A 19,787-nucleotide genomic window follows, 5' to 3' on the forward strand; every position below is an offset into this window, starting at 1 on the left:
ATTCTAATATCTATCTACGTCTGTCCATCTATCCATTTATCCATAGGTGGGATCCAACAGGGTTAACTACCAGTTCGATCATTTACGAGGTTCGGTGATTTACGATGTGCTGCCGGCGCATGCCTGTAAATCGACATCAGCATGCTGCATGCAGAGAAGCAGCCTTTCAAAAAGCCCTTTTTTCCTGCTTTTTTAACTGCAGCTGTGCCTCGCACGGCAGCTGAAGTTGAAAAAAAATCAGGAAATAAAGATCAGGTAAGAGCCCGGGTAGGCGGGTGGGCAAAAACATCAGCAGACATAGAACTGGTTCTATGTCTGCTGCTCTTCAGAACTACTGTTCTATAGAGGTGGACAGAACCGGTAGAAACCCACCCCTGCATCTATCTATCTATATATCCATCCATCTCTATTTCTATCTATCTCTCTTTATCTCTATCTCTCTCTATCTCTATCTATCTACCATCCATCCATTTCTATTCCCCCCCCTCTCATCTGTGTGTGCATGTGTGTATGTAAACATCATGGGAACTAGACTACACTCTTTACGATCCTAGACTTCCAAAATGTTTATCCAACTGTACTTCTGGAATTGTATCAACTTACTTCCCACGTAGTTTCCATTAAGGCACCGCCCTTTGAAATTTGCTTCTTAAAGAATAAAAGCCACAATTCTCAGATCAGCTTTTTTTTTTTGGAAACCTACAGAATACTTTCTATTTTCTCCACACTTGAAAACAAATGTGTAATTTGTATGGTCCTGGCACTTTTTCAGAGGCAAACACTTCCAGCCGCCCACTTACAAGGAAATCCTGCCCTTAACTTTGCTCTGCCATACAGGTATGCCTGCCACTTACCTGTAGACGACTGCTTCAGTTTCTCATTCTTCTTTTTCCTCCACTTCCATGGTTTGAAAATCCTGCCCAACGTGGCTAGCTTGCTATTCCTTCGGACAGGAGGAGTTCGGATCCCTGAGACCAGATATTCAGAATGCACTGCGGGGGACTGATCCATTTCCTCTGAGAAGGGGGCGAGAGAAAACAACATTAGCGGTGGAGGAAAGGAAAACATCTTAAAGAGATTGAAGTACAGTTAGGCTTGATGTTGCAAAGGATCAGTTGGTGTCAGGGTTTTTTGTCATTTTGCAGAAAAATAATGCTTAATTGGGTTCCTATGTTGGAACACACAAAGGAGAAGAAGAAGAAGAAAAACGAGCTAACTCCCAATTCCATTTAACAAGTAAAAATAGCTCATTTGACATTAATAGGAACATTTATTTTCCCCTGTCAATAGCAGACACACTCAGCAATCTATCTCTGATTGAAGTTCCCCACTCTCTACTGAAGTCCCAGTTGGTCTACCAGGGCTCACACTGCATGAAAAACCAACCCTACTTTCCAGGGGAAACCCCATGATGTGGAAGCATGAAAGGAGTTTGACCCTTTGTTGGGCTTGATTCCTAGTGTAACAAAAGTCCATATCTACAGGAAAAGAACAATGGACTGTACATCTACAAGAGAAACATTTCAACTAACATAAAATCTTATCAAAGGCTTGGGTAGAGGGCAAGGAGGATGACATTGACAGAAACTGTTTCCTAGGCAAAAGAAGCTAAAGGGTTTTTAAAGTGCAGAACAAAATAACATTTGGAAAGGGCTCAGGCAGACACCTCCCTAATTTACTGAAGTATAAGAAGAAGGACAAAGAACAGTCAACCAGATGTTCTATAATTATAGCCAATCTCAATAGAAGTCATTTTAGCCATCTTGCAGAGTTGATTTTGTGCTCTGCCCTACCTAATGGGGTTGGTAGCTCACCACCCATCCTAAACCCCAGGCTTGGAGAAACAGTCAGGTTATAACACTGTTAGAGTAGGGGCACTTATAGATCTCTGGAGCAGGGATTGCCAACCTTTTGGACCTCAGGGACCACCAAACTCATAATTTTAGATCCCAGGGACCACTAACCGGTTCTGTGGCCTAATTTGTGGGTGTGGCTTGGTGGTCATGTGACTGGCTGGGCATGGCTTGTATGTAAATATTATAAATATTTATATAAATATTGAATTTTTTATAAAAAAGAGCAACTTTTATCCAAAATCAGGCAAAGCTGGCAGATTGAGTTGCTCACAGAATCACAGATTCATTCAGAGATCTATCTATCTGCCATTGGCTAGCTCTGTCACATAAAATTTGTTTGCAAGCAAACAAACTCATAAAATTAACTCACAACACACCATGCATGTAAATATTGAATTTTTTTTAAAAAGAGCAACTTTTACCCAAAATCAGGCAAAGCAGGCAGATTGAGTTGCTCACAGAATAATTCATTGATCTATCTATCTGCCATCAGCTAGCTCAGTCTCTCAAATTTGCTTGCCGTGAGTCTGCACTGAATTTGCTTGCAAGCAAACCTTCAGTCCTAAGGGAGGTTCAGCTGTGCTGAGCCAAAGATCTAAAGACTAGCTAGAAAGCAAGAAATCAACCATTTCCTGCTTCCTAGCTAATCTAAAACTCCTGGCACAGCAGAACAAATGATGGTCAGAAAAAGGAAAAATAGCAATTTAGCAGGCAAGTTTGCCAGGTAAGGAGTGGTGAGGAGGGTTCCCGCGGGCCATGTGGGTGGCGCAGCCTTGAGTTTCTGTGCAGCCTGGATTAAATTGCTTTGGGGGGGTTTCTCTGCGGCCCACCAAAATTTTCTCATGGCCCACCAGTGGGCCGCGGCCCACCGGTTGGCAACCGCTGCTCTGGAGGAAACCTGTTCCAGAGGACAGATGTTGTGAACAGAAGATGCACCTCCCAATTTCTGACAGTGATATAGATGGATTAATGGGACCCATAATATGCCCACTGTCTCCAATTACATAGGACAAGGAGAAGCCTTTGGAGGGATAACCCTCCAGGACTCTATGCCATGACAGCTTTATGGGTGATAACCAGCAACGTAGATCACACTTATAGAATATCATATTATAGAATAACAGAGTTGGAAGGGACCTTGGAGGTCTTCTAGTCCAACCTCCTGCTTAGGCAGGAAACCCTACACCACTTCAGACAAATAGTTATTCAATCTCTTCTTTAAAACTTCCAGTGTTGGAGCATTTACAACTTTGGGAGGCAAGTTGTTCCACTGATTAATTGTTCTAACTGTCAAGAAATTTCTCCTTAGTTCTAAGTTGCTTCCCTCCTTGATTAGTTTCCACCCATTGCTTCTTGTCCTGCCCTCAGGTGCTTTGGAAAATAGCTTGACTCCCTCTTCTTTGGAGCAGCCCCTGAGATATTGGAAGACTGCTATGATGTCACCCCTAGTCTTTCTTTTCATCATACCCAGTTCCAGCAACTGTTCTTTATATGTTTTAACCTCCAGTCCACTAAGACTAGCTTCCAGTCCACTTAGAAGCTAACTGATGCAAGGGTTCACATGGGCATATTAAGACATGCCCATTGTTGTTCACAGTTGCATTCTGGAATGTTGTAGCTTCTAAGTTAGGGGTCTCGAACCTTGGCAACTTTACCACTTGCTGGTTGAGGAATTCTGGGAGTTGAAGTCCCAGTTGTAAAGTTGCCAAGGTTGAAAATCCCTGCTCTACGTGACCTTCATGGGACTCTCCCTATATAGTGTATTGCAGTAATCCAAACATAAGGTGATTGCAGCATGCATGACTCTCTGAACCAACATTCAGTGAATGGAATTGAAAAGAATGACCATTTTCTGTGACCTTCCCTCAAAAGGATGAAAATAAATTTTCAAACAAGAAAATTCTGGGGAAATGTTGTTAAAGAGAAGCAAAATGTACCGATTGACTGATTTGATTTGATTTATTTAATTTGTATAGCCATTCATCTCACACCTGTGACTCTAAGAAGTTCATGGTAAAATCTAGAAAAACTACATGCAATACAAAACCTAAAACCATAGCAGCTGAGAATCGTATCTGACATAAAACCTACCCTTACTATAATTAAAATATAGAGAATGATATGTGCCTACATGTATATCCTTTCTGTCATAGTACTGTTAGGTTTCCAAGTGATGAAATCCATTTAAAAAGAAAAGAGCAAAGTCCATCTTCCAAAACAATTTCTTTTATTTAGGAAAGCATCAAATTGGCAAAGTCTGTTGTAATTCCGGATCTGACACAACCCAGAATTATATCACATAATATTGGAAGTTAAAAGTAGCCCCCAAAAGGCACATTCCCCAATAAAAGTAAATCAACATTTCCTGGTGTCATCAATCTCCACCTCCAGATATCAGCATGGTCAGCTTTTGTTCCCACAGGAAGAAGAACCACCTAGCCTAAACAACTCTCTCATCTCCACTCCTCCCACCTTAGGAATGTGGCAAGCCCAAAACCCTTCCCCCCATAACCAGCAAAGAGAAAGAAAGAAAAGGAATATATAATAAGGCTAAATAAAATGGCTACGCATATGTCAATTTCGGGCTTGACAAGTACATCTTGTGGGCTTCCAAACTTTAATAAAATCCCAGCACATGGCATCAGAAGAAAGTTGCAATTACAGACATTTTTCTTGTTTTCTTTTTCTTTTCTCTTTTTGTGTTTTCTTGTTGCGCATTTTTTTTCTCATTCTCTTTGGTGATTGATCATTTTTATGTTAGGTATGTTTGTTTAAAAATGGATTAATAAAACAGGGCAACATGGAAAAAAGAGATAGGAAGCTTTTTTTTTATTTTTTTAAACAAACTATTGAATATACAACTAAAATAACGAACAAACACATACACAACATAGAAAAAAGTGGAAAAGAAAAAACCCCACAAAAAATAAACAAATAAAAGCAAGCAATTCCGCTATCAACAGTTTGTGGTTCCTTATTTGTTATCATTATTGGTGTCATATTTACAAGTAAGTCTTAATGTGAATATGTAATTACTACCTCCTTTACAGTTTAACAACAGAGAGAAAGCTTTTTTGATGAGGGTTTTTCTTCCAGATCAAGAAACCAGAGAGGCTGCCACAGGATAGAGACGTAAGAACAGGAAAAACAAAAACAGAACTGCATCTTGTGTAACTTGGCAAGAGCAAAAGAAAAGGAAAAATACCAAAACATTTTAAACCAATCCAAAAACTCTCTAATGTAATGAGGTAGAAAAACAACAGCCACACTTTTGTAGGGTAGATTCAGCCCAATATTAGCACAAGTCCCATAAACTCTGTTATATTGAGCTACATTTCATACAAGTCCAGACACACTATTAGGATAGAAGATATTTTTAAAATGTGCAAGGACACACAAATGCAACAACTTACAAATAAGTTGTCAGCTGAACAAAATCTCCACCTCAAAAAGCTACAGACCTTTCAAAATTACCTGTGCTCTGTGGGTCAAAACTGATTATTTATTTTTAGAAAAGCATATTATAGTCAAGCGACAAAAAGTTAAGAGTTGCGACTAGGGGTGTACAAAACCTTCTCTGTAGGGTCCCAATGGTGCTTTGTCAAGAGGCAACTGGACTTTCTTTGTTTTTCCGTTAAGATGTTTTGCTTCTCATCCAAGAAGCTTCTACAGAACTGAAAAATTTTCTTGGATGAGAAGTGAGTGACTTTTGGGGAAAAACAAAGAATGTCCAGTTGCCTCTTGACAAAGGACCTTTGAAACAACCATGACCTGGATGATTGAGAATCTCCATAGACTTCTTTACAGGGTCTTACCCAGAACTTTATTTATTATTATTATTATTTATTTGCTGTCCATCTCATGTTCTAGGTGGGATAAGTCACTCAGAGGTGGGATCTTCTTCATGGCCCACTATCTCAGGGGCTGCCACAAAGAAGAAGGAGTCAAGCTATTCTCCAAAGCACCTGAGGGAAGGACAAGAAGCAATGGGTGGAAACTAACCAAGGAGAGAAGAAACTTAGAACTAAGGAGAAATGTCCTGAGAGTTAGAACAATTAATCAGTGGGACAACTTGCCTCCAAAAGGTTTAAATGTTCCAACGCTGGAAGTTCACTAGGATTCTAATTCTAATTCTAACCATCTCCAACATGGAGTGCCCCATCTGGAACCTGGCCATTTGGCAAAGCTAGATTTTCTGTCACATCTAAATATATTCAAGGCAAGAAACAAACAAACAAAAAATCAAAAGATATCTCTGAACTCCTCCTGCCTTTCTCTCTCAACAGAAGCCATGTTGCTGGAGTCTGTGATGTTTCAGAAAAGGCTTGATGCAATGCTTCAAGCAAATAGTATTGTAGAATTCTGGATTCATGAATTTCAAAGATTAGCAACTTGCCAGGATGTCTTCAGAAATCAGTTTGGTAATTGGGTCTCCTCTCATTTGTGTGAAAACCTGTTAGGATAGGACATACTGTTCTCTGGCTTAAATAAGCGACTGAACTGATGTTTGAAAAATTGTAGTTTTCTCTTCAGTGGAGCTCATGGAAGAAGGTATCTCACTGCCTCCCTGGACAATGAGACAGTTTGCTTTCTGGAGTGGATAAACCTATATGACACCTGCTTTGCATTAAAGAATCCTAATCCTTTTGATAACTGTGCTGCAGTATAGTTAGTCCTCGACTTACGACCACAATTGGGGCCAAAATTCCTGTTGCTAAGCAAGGAAGTTGTTAAGTGAGTCGCATCTGATTTTATGACCTTTTACCATGGTTGTTAAGCAGTGAAGTGAATCACAGGTCATTAAGTGAACCCACCTTCACCCATTGATTCTAGTTGTCAAAGGTTGGCTGGGAAAGTCACAAATGGTAATCACATGATCCCAGGATGCGGTAAATAGATGCTGATTATCAAGCACACATATTTTGATCACATGACCATGGGGATGCTGCAATGGTCACAAATGCAAGGACCAGTTATAAACGGTTGGGATTCTACAGGTTCGGACTGGTTCTATAGAACTGGTTGTTATGATTCTGCACAGTTCAGAGAACCAGCAAATCATGACCCTGGCTGGCCCCACAGGCCCTGCCTGCCCTTTCCCTTCCTGCCCAGTCAGTTCTTATTGCACATGTGCAACATCACGTGCATGCCCAACATCACTGTGTTCTCCCCCACCCAGTCACTCCTTAAGGTATTTCTTTTTTTCCGCTCCTGATGATCAGCTGTTCCAATGATCAGCTGTGCCAGGATCCTCCGCGCTGTCTTACTGCTTCACCCAGGAGGCTTCCCTAAGGCCCAGGAGGCAAAAAGTGGTGCGCGGGGTGTGTTTATGGGTGCTGTACCCCCCCGCACTCTGTTTTTTGCTTTCCTGGGCCCCAGGAAAGCCTTCTGGGAGCAAAAACATCCCCCAGGAGGCTTCCCTGAGGCAAAAAAATGGGGGGGGTGCTGGAAGAAGAAGAAGAAGAAGAAGAAGAAGAAGAAGAAGAAGAAGAAGAAGAAGAAGAAGAAGAAGAAGAAGAAGAAGAAGAAGAAGAAGAAGAAGAAGAAGAAGAAGAAGAAGAAGAAGAAGAAACGCCCACCCAGTCACATGACCACACCCACCTAGCCATGCCCATCTAGCCACACTCACCTAGCCATGCCCACATGAACCGGTTGTTAAAAACTTTGAAGCCCACCCCTGGTTATGTCACTTTTTCAATACCATTTTAACTTTGAATGGTCATGAAACAAATAGGCATAAGTCAAGGATTACTTGTAACATGGATGATCAATTATTTACTTTCCTTCATGTCTATGAAAGCTTCCTCTATAATAGCATGATTATTTTTGCAACAAACTCTAATATAGGTGTAAGAAGGCAAGAAAAGGCAGATTGGATTCTTGGTGTACCACCAGCCGAGCATAGCTGATTCCTTCAAAAGCTAATTAGGGTTAGATCCAGTTAGTATCTGGATGTGTGATTAAGGCCCCATGGACTAGTCTGGGAAAATAACAGCGTAAACTAAGATGATTGCGAATCATTTCTTCAATATTGCCCAAGAAAACATCACAGAGATAGTCACCAAGAATTAGCTCAGTTTGAGAGAGACTTTGTATGAAGCAAATCAGAATCAAACCTGGTTAGAAGTTGGATGGGATTTTGGATGGTTTACATTTGCTTTCAGCTTCATCTGTGATTGCAGTGGTTATATCCAAATTTAGCAATACTGGGGGCAGGGAAATCATTGGATTCTGAGAATAGCTTTGTTGATTTCAATTTACAAAACTGGGATATTCTTGGAATATATTTTTTCTTTTCTTTTTAGTACAAACAATCCATCATCCATTAAACAGTATGTCATCTGGGTACAATATCTTGTGCAATAACAATTGAAGTTTTCAGCCATAATCATTACATTGGTATTAATTCTCTACTGCATTATATATATAATATTATATATATATATATATATATATATTATATATATATACATGCATATATATATATAATATACATATATATATACATATATATATATACATATTATATATATATATATATATATATATATATATATATATATATATATATATATATATATATATATATATATATATATATATATATATATATAAATTTGTTTTCTTAAGTTTTTTAAGTTTGGGTGTCTATATGTATGGTATTCAGCTTTGTTCGGGTATTTTCCCACGTCATTATAGTTGTGCTTTTACAGTTGTAGCGACGTTTCGGCAGAATGTCATCTGCCATCATCAGGCTTCTGTATTGTGTTTGTCTGTGAGTCAGACTTTCACAGCCATTTCTGTTTTAAATTTGGTGCTAGCCTACTGCTGTTAGAATGGTTTTTTCTTCAACCTGATTGGTTGGGAGTCTTGGTCTGTGTTTATTGGTCTTGGAGTTTGCTGTGTTCTGCTTGATTGGTGTTTCTAATATCTTCTGTCTGTTTTGTAGCATTTTTTTTGTCTTGATTGGCTAGCAACATTGTGTTTCCTGTATTAGAGGCTTTTAGTGCAGCTTGGCTTCGAGTAAACAGATGTCTATCATTTATTAGGAAGCTAGGTTTCATCTGGGTGCCTGGTTGGGGTGTGTTTGAGCTGGAGGTATACCACAAGCCAAGCAAACACCTGTGCACAAACAGACACCCCCCCTCCGATACCTTCAGCTTAAACACAGAAGATGGAAGGCATGGTGGGTAAACACTGGATGGTTACAAACAGATAATAATATCTGAAGGTCCTGTGAAGCACTATGAGTGAGGCAGAATGATGATATGATAAAGGCCTCACATGGAAGAAGAAATTGGACATGCCTTTTTATATACACCAGATTATCTTGCAGATGGATGGATAGATGCATGGATGGGGGGAAGAAATATCTACAATTTCTTAGAATGCTGCCTCCTAGATTATCCTCTGCATTACCAGTCTTTGCTGCCTGACTAATAACTTCATGATGCAACAGAGAAATTAACTGGTGTTATACAAGTGCAAATACAATTTCCTGAATAATGAACCTGTCAAAATCATGAGCAGAAGGAGATGTGACCCCATTAAATTGAAAAGAAAAATGGAGAGCAGTTTGATTTGAGGACAGCAGGATGCAAGCTTTGTCTCCATGACACTTTCAAGAAAAAAAAATAGATATTGAGTCTTCCAAAAGGATGACTCAATCAAAAACAATTCAAAGAGATTAACAGATTTGATAGATAGATGATAGATGGTGATACAAGATAGATAGATAAGATAGATAGATAGATAGATAAGATAGATAAGATAGATAAAATAGATAAGATAGATTGATAGATTGATAGATTGATAGTTAAGGTAGATAAGATAGATAAATAGATAGATAGATAGATAGATAGATAGATAGATAGATAGATAGATAGATAGATAGATAGATGATAGATAAGATAGATTGATAGATAGATAAGATAGATAGATAAGATAGATAGATAAGATAGATAGATAAGATAGATAGATAGATTGAAAGACTGAAATAGATAGATAGATAGATAGATAGATAGATAGATAGATAGATAGATAGATAGATAGATAGATATAGAGGTGGATGGATGATAGAGATGGATGGATGGATGGATGGATGGATGGATGGATGGATGGATGGATGGATGGATGGATGGATATATATATCTTCTATGTTTTTTTTTACTTCTAGTTCTATAACCCTGAAATTCCCTGTGGTCTTCTGGTACTAACCAGACCCAACTCTTCTTATCTTTCAAACTCAGACAAGATGAGTTGCTATTAGAGGGGGAGAAAACTTCCAGGAAAAAGGAGGAAGCATCCCTTCTTGATTTAAATCACGGTTTCCCAAATTGATCAATATGGACCTGTAAAAGTCAATGGCAGTATCAGTGGTGGGATTCAATTTTTTTCATTGTGAGCATGGCTTGGTGGATGTGGCAGGAGAAGGATACTATAAAACCTCCAGTCAGAGAAGGTATTTGCTGGTTCTCTGAACTACTCAAAATTCCCACTACCGGTTCTCCAGAACTGGTCAGAACCTGCTGAATACCACCTCTGGACAGTATTCAAGGAGTTTATTATTTTTCCACAAGGAGGTAGCTTAATGTCTCTGCAGCCCGGAGCATATCACCTTGGAAGGCCAGAAAACAAACAAATTTGCAGTGTCCAGCTAAGGAATTATTGCCTCTCCCTGCAATAAGGAGAGATTGGAAGCACAAACACCCCTGTTTCTCTCTCCCTCGCCCTGTAAGAGTTCAATCAAGATAAGTCATCAATTACTTCTCCTTATTTATTTTTTGAAAATTCAATCTGTTGCCTTGCCTACTCGATTCACCCTCTTGTTTGCTAGCTTTCTCTGGCAGATTTAGGAGTAGTTGCTTGGGGAAATAGTTTCAATCACTCACTTCTGTAGTCCCAGGGAAAATTTTAGTGCCTCTCATGGCAATAATTTCTTTTATTGTATGACTTCAGGATGTTCACTATCAAAAATGTTCATGAGGACAAGATTCCTGTTGATTACACATTGTAAGTATGTTAAATGCTTGTATAAATATTATATGCATCATCATGCTTGTGTGTGTCTCATGCTTTATCCTGGCATTTGATGTTTCAAAGAAGCTAGGACTTTCCCTGAGAGCAAAGTTAATGATAGAATTTGTCCGTTGCCTCAGTGTAATAAGTCTTGTAACAGATAAATCATGCTCAGCATGGTCCATTAAAATTAACCAGCTTTAAATACCTAAAATCAGATGTAAATTAATGCAGATAAAAATAACATGAGTAAATAGTAACACCCACACAAACGTTACTGTCTGCACAGCCTTTCACAATGCCATGAAAATGGAGGCATTCCTTACATCACCAGAAAACTTTTATATACATATCATTTCATGTATCATCATATCTAATTATAATTATAACATATAATTATAGTATACAATTATGGGCCTCAGTGGTGCAGTGGTTAGAGTGCAGTACTGCAAGCTACTCCTACTGCAATTTGGCAGATCGAATCCCACCAGGCTCAAGGTTGATTCAGCCTTCCATCCTTCCGAGGTCGGTAAAATGAGGACCCAAATTGTTGGGGGCAATAGGCTGACTCTGTAAACTGCTTAGAGAGGGCTGTAAAGCACCATAAGGTGAAATGTAAGTCTAAGTGCTATTGCTATATCATATCTCAGATACTCTGTGTGAATGGAGAGAAGAACAATCCATCTCAGACATGCTATGGTGAGTATGGTGTCCTTCAACATGTAAGGAGGAAGACCTCATGGCTGGCATGGGAAAATACTGTCGACATGGCCCAATAGTGGGAGAATGTCATTTAGTTTTAAGCCTATTTATTCTACATATTTTTACATGTGTTATATTTCTATGACCTGTTTTATACCTACTTTATTCTCTCAGTGTTGAATGTTATATGTCTATAATTTGTAGGTGCTTCTGACACAAATAAAAAAATCATATTATAACAATCTCAATTTAATAAATAAAAAAAAACAGAGTCCAGACTGTTATTAAGACTTGTCTAAAGATTCCTAAACCCTGGTAAGACTCCCAAAGCATCCCTTCTTGATTTAAATCAGGCTTTCCCAATTTGATCAATATGGACCCATAAAGGTCTATGAGTATATCCAAAGAGTTTATGCTGTTGTTTTTATTATTGTACTTCAACAGAGACAAATTCCTTGTTTATCTAATCACACTTAGCCAAATAAAGTATTCTATTCTACTCTATTCAACTCTACCCTACTCTACTCTACTGTTAGCTAAAGTATTTATTTTCATTTAATAAATATTTGGGGGGATGTCAGTGAACAATGTCCAACTTCATGAAGGGTTAGATAAGCTGAAGGGTTTGGGGACCATTGGATTAAATGCACAGAAGGGACTAGACTAGAAAAGACGGTCCTTTAAATATTGATGACCTGATGGCTTTGAAGGTTATTTTGAGTTACGTATGTTAAGCATTTAGAATTGTTCTTGGAAATCCCATGGCAGCAAGTGCCATGACCCAACTTAATTGTTAATGTGCTCTAACAGCTCTCTGGTGAACAAGCAAGTATCACCATTTAAAACTAATTGTAGTTTCCAAGTAGTCATCAAGGGCAGCACCAATTAGAATGTGTTACAGTAATCCAGGGTCATTAGTAGAGAAAGCAGAAGTCTCTAAAGCAGGGGTCGCCAACCTTTTGGACCTCAGGGACCACTAAACTCATAATTTTAAATCCCGCGGACCAGAGACCCTGAGAAAATCCCCAAAAAATCTGCAGGAAAATTCCCCACCCCATTTTCCTACCGATCAATCATTCTTTATTTGGGATTGAAGGATACCATCTCCAGCTCTGTTCTCAGGGAGGGAGGGAGGGAGGGAGGGAGGGAGGGAGGGAGGGAGGGAGAGAGAGAGAGAGAGAGAGAGAGAGAGAGAGAGAGAGAGAGAGAGAGAGAGAGAGAGAGAGCAGAGAAGTCTTTCTTTCTCTCCCCCAAATTCCGCCAAAAATGAGTTTTTGTGAGACTTGTCATAGCAGCACAGCGTCTTGGAGCAGGATGCCTTGCAGGGTCCCAAAGACTCATTTCTAGCAGAGTTTGGGGGAGAGAAAGAAAGACTTTTGCTGCTTTCCTTGCATGCAGCCAAAAGCAGAAGAAGAAAGAAGTGGAAAGAAGCAGCCTGGTGACCAGGTGAGGCACGTGGGGATGAGTGGGGCAAGTTTCTCCCCTCTGCCCTTCCCCCCCTCCCCTCACTACCTCATGTTGTTCGCAATGCAAGTGACACAAGCCTTGTGTTCTCATGGGCCATGTGGGAGGCACAGCCTTGTGTTCCCACGCAGCCTGGATTAATTGCTTTAGGGGTGACATTTCTCTGCGGACCATCAAAATTTTCTCACAGACCACCGGTGGCCCCTGGCCCACTGATTGGCGACCACTGGTGTAAAGGATCTCCTGACCTGGCCATAACCTCTAATATCTGATCAAGCAGACTTTCAGGAAAGAAATGGCAGACCAAAGACAACTCCATTAAAAGTGGAATCAGCAACTGAAATGGAATGCAGAGCTGGTGAATAGACTCCTCCCTGGACAAAGAGAGGACTTGGGATTGCCCACAACTGCTCCAACAGTTGCTCCTCACAAGGAGATCGCAAGATAACAGTTACCTGGAAGTTGCTATCTTGTGGTATCCTAGTGAGGAGCAACTATTTAGAGGTTTAGAGGTCTGGGAGAGGAGAGGAATAGCCATCTTACTCAAAAGAAATGAAGAAAATAATAATAAAATAATGTGATTTGAGGGATATTAAGTTTTCCTTCTGTCATTCTACATGTTTCTGAAGAATGTCTCATCTGAGAATGTAGAAAGGGTCAAAAGAATATAGTTCTATCCCCTGCAATACCCAAATTCTGAAAGCTAAATCCAATGTGCAAGGGAGCAAGGGTTGGTGGCGATGAATCACTGAGCTCTCAGGAATGTAATTAACTGAGGTCCAATGCTAGAATGAATATAACTCAAGGCAGCAAACATACAGTACCTAATACTCCTGCCTCCTATTTTTTCCACAGTGACAATTCTACTGGGCAGAGAGAATGACTGACCCAAAGTCATTCAGCCAGATTTCATGCCTATGCAGGAGATGACCAAGATGAGCCCGAGGGAGGAGTCAAATGCATCATCAGTCATGAGTCCCCTCATACCCAAGAGATCTAAGTCCAGCCCACCTTGAATTCTTGTAACTCTTTTCTACCACCAATTTGCTTGGACTGTTAGTAAGTCAGATTCTTGTAGAAGGCTTCAGTTTGCAATAAATCTTTATACCCATTGGAACTGCCTGGATCTTCTGATTTTCCTGGCACTTGATAGCCTAAAACTCACAATCTCCCAGGTTCTAGGCCAGCACTTTAACTATTTCACTAAAATGTCTCCCTAATAATTACTGCTGAGTAGCTCTTTTTGTCTGTCTTCCCTTGTTCTTCTGTACCATTTCCAGTCTGCAAAATTCCAAACCAACAGTAGAGCACAGCAAAGAGACAGAAAATACTGGGTTTCTGCTGGCAAGACACAGTATATATCTACCACTGGATAGAAGCTCTAGAGGCAAAGACAACAAAGTTTTCACTTAGGAGCAGACCAATGTGCCTCTGTACTACAGCAATAGTGTTTCTCAACCTTGGCAATTTTAAGACTTCAACTCCCAGAATTCCCCAGCTAGCATGCCAAGCTTGAGAAATACAGACTAAAATGTGAGATCATAAGATTATTCACATTGTTGTATGCTCTCTACTGATGACTTGGCCACAAATTAGAGAATAACATTGGGAGATCTGTGCCGTACCAAACAGTCAACCAGAAGAGAGGCACAGAGCCAAAATTATTTTGGTGTCTACTTTTTCAGAAACAAATTCATCTCACTAAGCCCATCTGTTTTGTGCTGTCTCTCATTTATGCCAGCAGAATCCTTGTATGCCAGATTTATGGGCAATCGTTATTTTCGTCCTTGGTGGCAAAAAAAAAAAAAAAAGGGAGACACAGACACCTTGATGACAAGGTGAGCTTTCTGAACATCTCCAGGATTATTTCAGATGAATCTAATTCCCAACTTGAGGGAAACTCTTAGACCACAAAAGACACCAACTTTTCTGCTGCAGCAACATATGCCTGTTGCTACAAAGATTGTTCTGACCTGAGAAAGCCTATTATTAGTTTAGATTGATGGATCCAGATCTTCCTGTTCACACTTGTTTTTCTGTCAATTTGGAGTCAATTTTTCCATCAATCAAATTGTTAAGAAGCACTGGATTTCAAAGTAAGAATTTCAGTCTTGTACAAATATATGTCCAAGTAATTATATACAGAGAGAGAGAGAAATACATGCACAGACATACACACACACATACACAGACACACACTGTCCAAGAAGTTCATAGAATCCAGTATCAATAAAGTAATTAAAAAGCCATCAGATCAGTCTTACATGCCTAAACCAACAATCCTTACACATTAAAAGCTTTGGGGAACAGGTCCATCTTAACTTTGTACAGAGATATTGGCAGGGAAGCTTCCATCCAAAAGTCTGGGGAAAGGCTATTCCAAAAGATAACAATGGAAAAATATCTTCTCAACTAAGTTTAATAACATAAGAACATAAGCTATGCCCTGATGGACTGGATCCCTGATCCAACTAGCCTAGCAGCCTTTTCTCCTTTAAGCCAACCAATTGCATGAAGGAACCCAGTAGACTCCCAGCAGATGGCCTTCAGAGGCACTCATACTGTCATCAAAGCTGATAGCTGCTGATTCTCATGACTTCCATGAATGGTCCAAACTCTTCTTGAAGCCAATCAATCTGGGAGCCAACACAACCATAAGAAGACTTCTGAATCAGGCCCACCTGGTCCAGCAATCTGTTCTCATGGTGGCCAACCAAAAGCACAAGGAGGATTAATGCCACAACAGATGGCCTTCAGAGATGACCACAGTGCCACCAAGGCTAATAGCCACTGATTCCCATATGTTTCATATGCTTTTCCCTCTTCAAACTTCTTCCCAACTCTCTACCTATAGATCAGTCATTTGTCCTACAGCTATGATGGGGTGGACAGTGGATTTCCAGGGCCAAGAACCCAAAGATATTACACATCTACAGACTGAAGAGTTCAGAAGAGGTGAGACCAACATCAACAAACAACAATTCCCAAAGCTAGAATATAGACCCTGGTGATGCATAATGTAGTAGGACTTCTGAGTGTGATGTTATGATGTTAAAAGCCAACCCCACTAAAACTGTCAAATTCTGTCATGAAAAGGTTTCATTATTTCTAAGAATACCCCATACACTTAAATTCCACGTTTATTTTTAAGAAACAGCATCCTCCCTTATCTCTGAGAAACAATAGAGGAAGAACACTTGTCTAAAAATTGACATCAACCCAGTAGACAACTATCCCAAGTCCAGGGAATCAATGGTGCCTATTATCTCTAGCTACATATTAGGCTAAATGTCATATATGAACAAAAACGCTCTTTAAAAAACAAAAGCTACATTCCTCATTGGGATTGAACTCAAAGGAAAAGACCAGTGAAATGGAAACCTGAAGTTTTTATTTTGGGAATGGCAGATAAACAGTTGGAAAGAAAACATGGGATTCATTTTTATATATGAAATTTATTGCAAGGTTGCTATATGCCAAAAGGCGGAAAGAAGGATATATACAGTTTGTATCCACAATGGAAAAATTGATTTTGAAACCAAAAGACCTAGCTGAGAGGGCCAAATTGACTGCTTTGCTTAGAGGCAATAATTTGACAAAAATTTCTTGTGGCTTGGAGACCAAATTCCAAATTCCACTGATTTCTTCCAAGACAAGGAGAAAAATAATCTTTTGATTTTGGAATTCAAGGACTAGATCTGAATTGACTAGATAAATATTATGGCTTTTTCAAAAATATATGGTAATTATTTGTGCTTGGCAAATTATTAGGTATTATATTAAAACTAAAGGGAAAATTGTATTATAATTTTTTCTTCAGTTTTTTTTAGAATGTAGATTATTAATATTTTAAGGTATTTAAAGTATTGATTATTCATTTAAACCTGAAGGTTGTTGCATCGTTATTATGATTTCTGTACTGAAAAAAAATTGGAGTTTACTTTTGTTATATGTTTGATGTATTTTTGATCTTTCTAACTTGCCTTATTCCCTTTTTTCTTTTTTAAATATTAGTTTGTATTTTAATGTTTATTTTGGAAATTTAGAAAGATTTTTTTTAAAAGAAAAGGAACTAAAAACCAGACACAGACATAAAACCTGTATATGGTTTGTGTTTTTTCCACCCCTCTGGGGAACAGACCATGATTGCAACGGTTATTCTCACCTTACAGGCTGTTAACCAATCACAAGTCAGTGTTCCGATATGTCACAGTGTTCCGATATCTCAGGGGCTGCCACAAAGAAAAGGGAGTCAAGCTATTCTCCAAAGCACCTGAGGGCAGGACAAGAAGCAATGGATGGAAACTAATCAAGGAAAGGGAACAGCCTGGAACTAAGGAGAAATGTCCTGACAGTTAACACAGCTATTCAGTGGAACAACTTGCCTCCTGAAGTTGTGGGTGCTGTTGTTTCAGTTTTAGGTTTCCTGCCTAAGCAGGGGGTTGGACTAGAAGACCTCCAAGGTCCCTTCCAACTCTGTTGTTCTATTCTAAACTAGAAACAGAACCAAAACAACCAAGCCTAGAGGGGACCAAGGAACCCAACAGGACCTAAACAATAAGATAAATATCATCCTTGGCCCTGCTGAAAGGATTTTAACCATGCCACTACTAACCATCCCAAGCGAACCAAAAGAGAAATGGTATGGAGAACACAATGCTTATTCCCTGTCTCGCTTCACATATAACCAGCAGCTCTATAATAAAGCCTTGGGTTGTCAAAGGGAAAACAGCAACCTTCTATTGCCATTATTTTCCATGTTACCTGCCAACCAAGTCCAGGCAGCAGCTGTCAGAGCAGCAGGCTATGACAGACACACAGTTTCTCTTCTAACTTGATCCCTTTTCCATTTTGTAATGGCATATACTGATGGTAGAGCCACAGCCAAAAAAAGGTACTGCTACTCCAAGGCTGGGTTTCAGTCTTTGGTGCATCCAGTTCCCTTTTGCTTCTTTTCTTTTTTTTTAATGACGCTCATGAATTTTCAAGCCCACAAAATGTGGACTACTTGATCTTGCAATTTCTCCACAGGGCTTAGAATATGTTAGGGGTTTTCTTTCATAACTGAACAATAAGTTAAATTTAGCTACGGAGCCGCACACGGCTGGAAAAAGAAGTGCCTATTAAACCCGATGCAATTGGAGAGTAGGCGAGGGGGGCAATGATTTATTCGGAGTATATGTCAGCTTTGGGGGCCAAACATCTTTCAAGAAGTCTTTAACAAAACGCTGCAAAAAATCGGCATCCACCATGAGCCAGCTTACAAAAATAAGGGAGGGAAAAAAGCAGCCGTTAACTAATTCAGCAACCGCGGTAAATGGTCTACAGACAAACTGCAGACAAGCAAATTGAAATAAACCAAATGAGGCAACAAATTAAATCGGTCCCCTAGGAAATTGGGGGAAGGCAGGGATTAGGCAACAATATGTATAATGCTTCCTTTTGTAAGCCTGTTCTTCTAAAAGGCGTCTTCTCGACCCGATTCTAGGAAAAACAGAAACAAAATTCGATGTATATATCTCCCAAGGACTTGAGCCATGCATTATTCATTCTTATTCCTTGCAGACCTGTGTCAGACAGTAAACATAACAACAATCTCAGGCACTATAGCTAGGAAAAACTGGAATTGGAGTTCATAACCCTTCAATCAATGGACCAAGTAACTAAACACTAGACACCAGTGGTGAAGCTCCCACAAGGCAAGCTGTCTGAAGGCAAGCTGTTCCACTGGTTAATTGTCCTCAATGTTAGGAAGTGTCTCCTTAATATCAGGTTGCTTCTCTCCTTGATTTAGTTTCCATCCAAAGTCTCAACATCCTTTTTGTAATGGAGTGACCAAAACTGAATACTGCATCCAGCTTTCATCATAACATTACAAAAAAGATGTTGAGACTCTGGAAAAAGTGCAGAGAAGAACTAAGATGATTAGAAGCCTGGAGACTAAAACATATGAAGAACTGTTACAGGATTTGGGTTTGGCTAGTCTAGAGAAAAGAAAGACTAGGGGGGACATGATAGCAGTATTCCAGCGTTTCAGAGGCTGCCACAAAACCTGTATATGGTTTGTCGCTCCCACCACTCTGGGGAACAGACCACGATTGCAATGGTTATCCTCACCTTATCGGCTGTTAACCAATCACAAATCAGTGCTTCGATATGTCACAGTGTTCTGATATCTCAGGGGTTGCCACAAAGAAGAGGAAGTCCATTTATTTTCTGAAACACCAGAGGGCAGGACAAGAAACAATGGATGGAAACTAATCAAGGAGAGAAGCAGCCTAGAACTAAGGAGAAACTTTCTAACAGTGATGACAATTAACCAGTGGAATAGCTTGACTTGTGGGAGGTTGTGGGTACTTCATCACTGAAGGCTTTTAAGAAGAGACTGGATAGCCACTTGTCTGCAATGGTATAGGGTTGTAGGAGTTTGGACTAGAGGACCTCCAAGGTCCCTTTCAACTCTGCTATTCTGTTATTCTTTTAAACAATATATCAAAGACCTGGAAACCCAACAGATCAGCCTTCTCTACCTAAGAACATTTTTTTTGAACAGTCATGCCCCTTTTTACAAACTGAGATACTTATACTACATAAGTGTTTACAAATTCTGAAAAGCATTCACTCTAGCACACTTCACTACTGTTTTGGAAGAGTGATACAAAAAAGGTAGTGTCCCTGGGAGACACGTTGCTGTTGAAACTACGGTTTATGTCATACTAAATTATATCTTCTAATCTATAAGCACTG

At 39.6% G+C, this 19,787-nt stretch overlaps 1 protein-coding gene across 4 annotated transcripts in view; it reads right to left on the reverse strand.

Moving 5' to 3' along the window:
- PHACTR3 (phosphatase and actin regulator 3) overlaps positions 1-19,787 on the reverse strand; it is a 281,729-nt gene that overhangs the window by 158,010 nt on the left and 103,932 nt on the right. For all 4 annotated transcript variants that reach the window (XM_087959229.1, XM_087959228.1, XM_087959227.1 and 1 more), the window contains exon 2: positions 855-1,016. In XM_087959229.1, coding sequence (XP_087815355.1) covers positions 855-1,016 — 162 coding nt within the window. The remainder of the gene's footprint in view (positions 1-854; positions 1,017-19,787) is intronic.

This window comes from Notechis scutatus, chromosome 3 (genome assembly GCF_049901735.1).
Source record: "Notechis scutatus isolate UNSWTSFEM ecotype Mainland chromosome 3, rNotScu1.2, whole genome shotgun sequence".
Lineage (NCBI taxonomy): Eukaryota > Metazoa > Chordata > Lepidosauria > Squamata > Elapidae > Notechis > Notechis scutatus.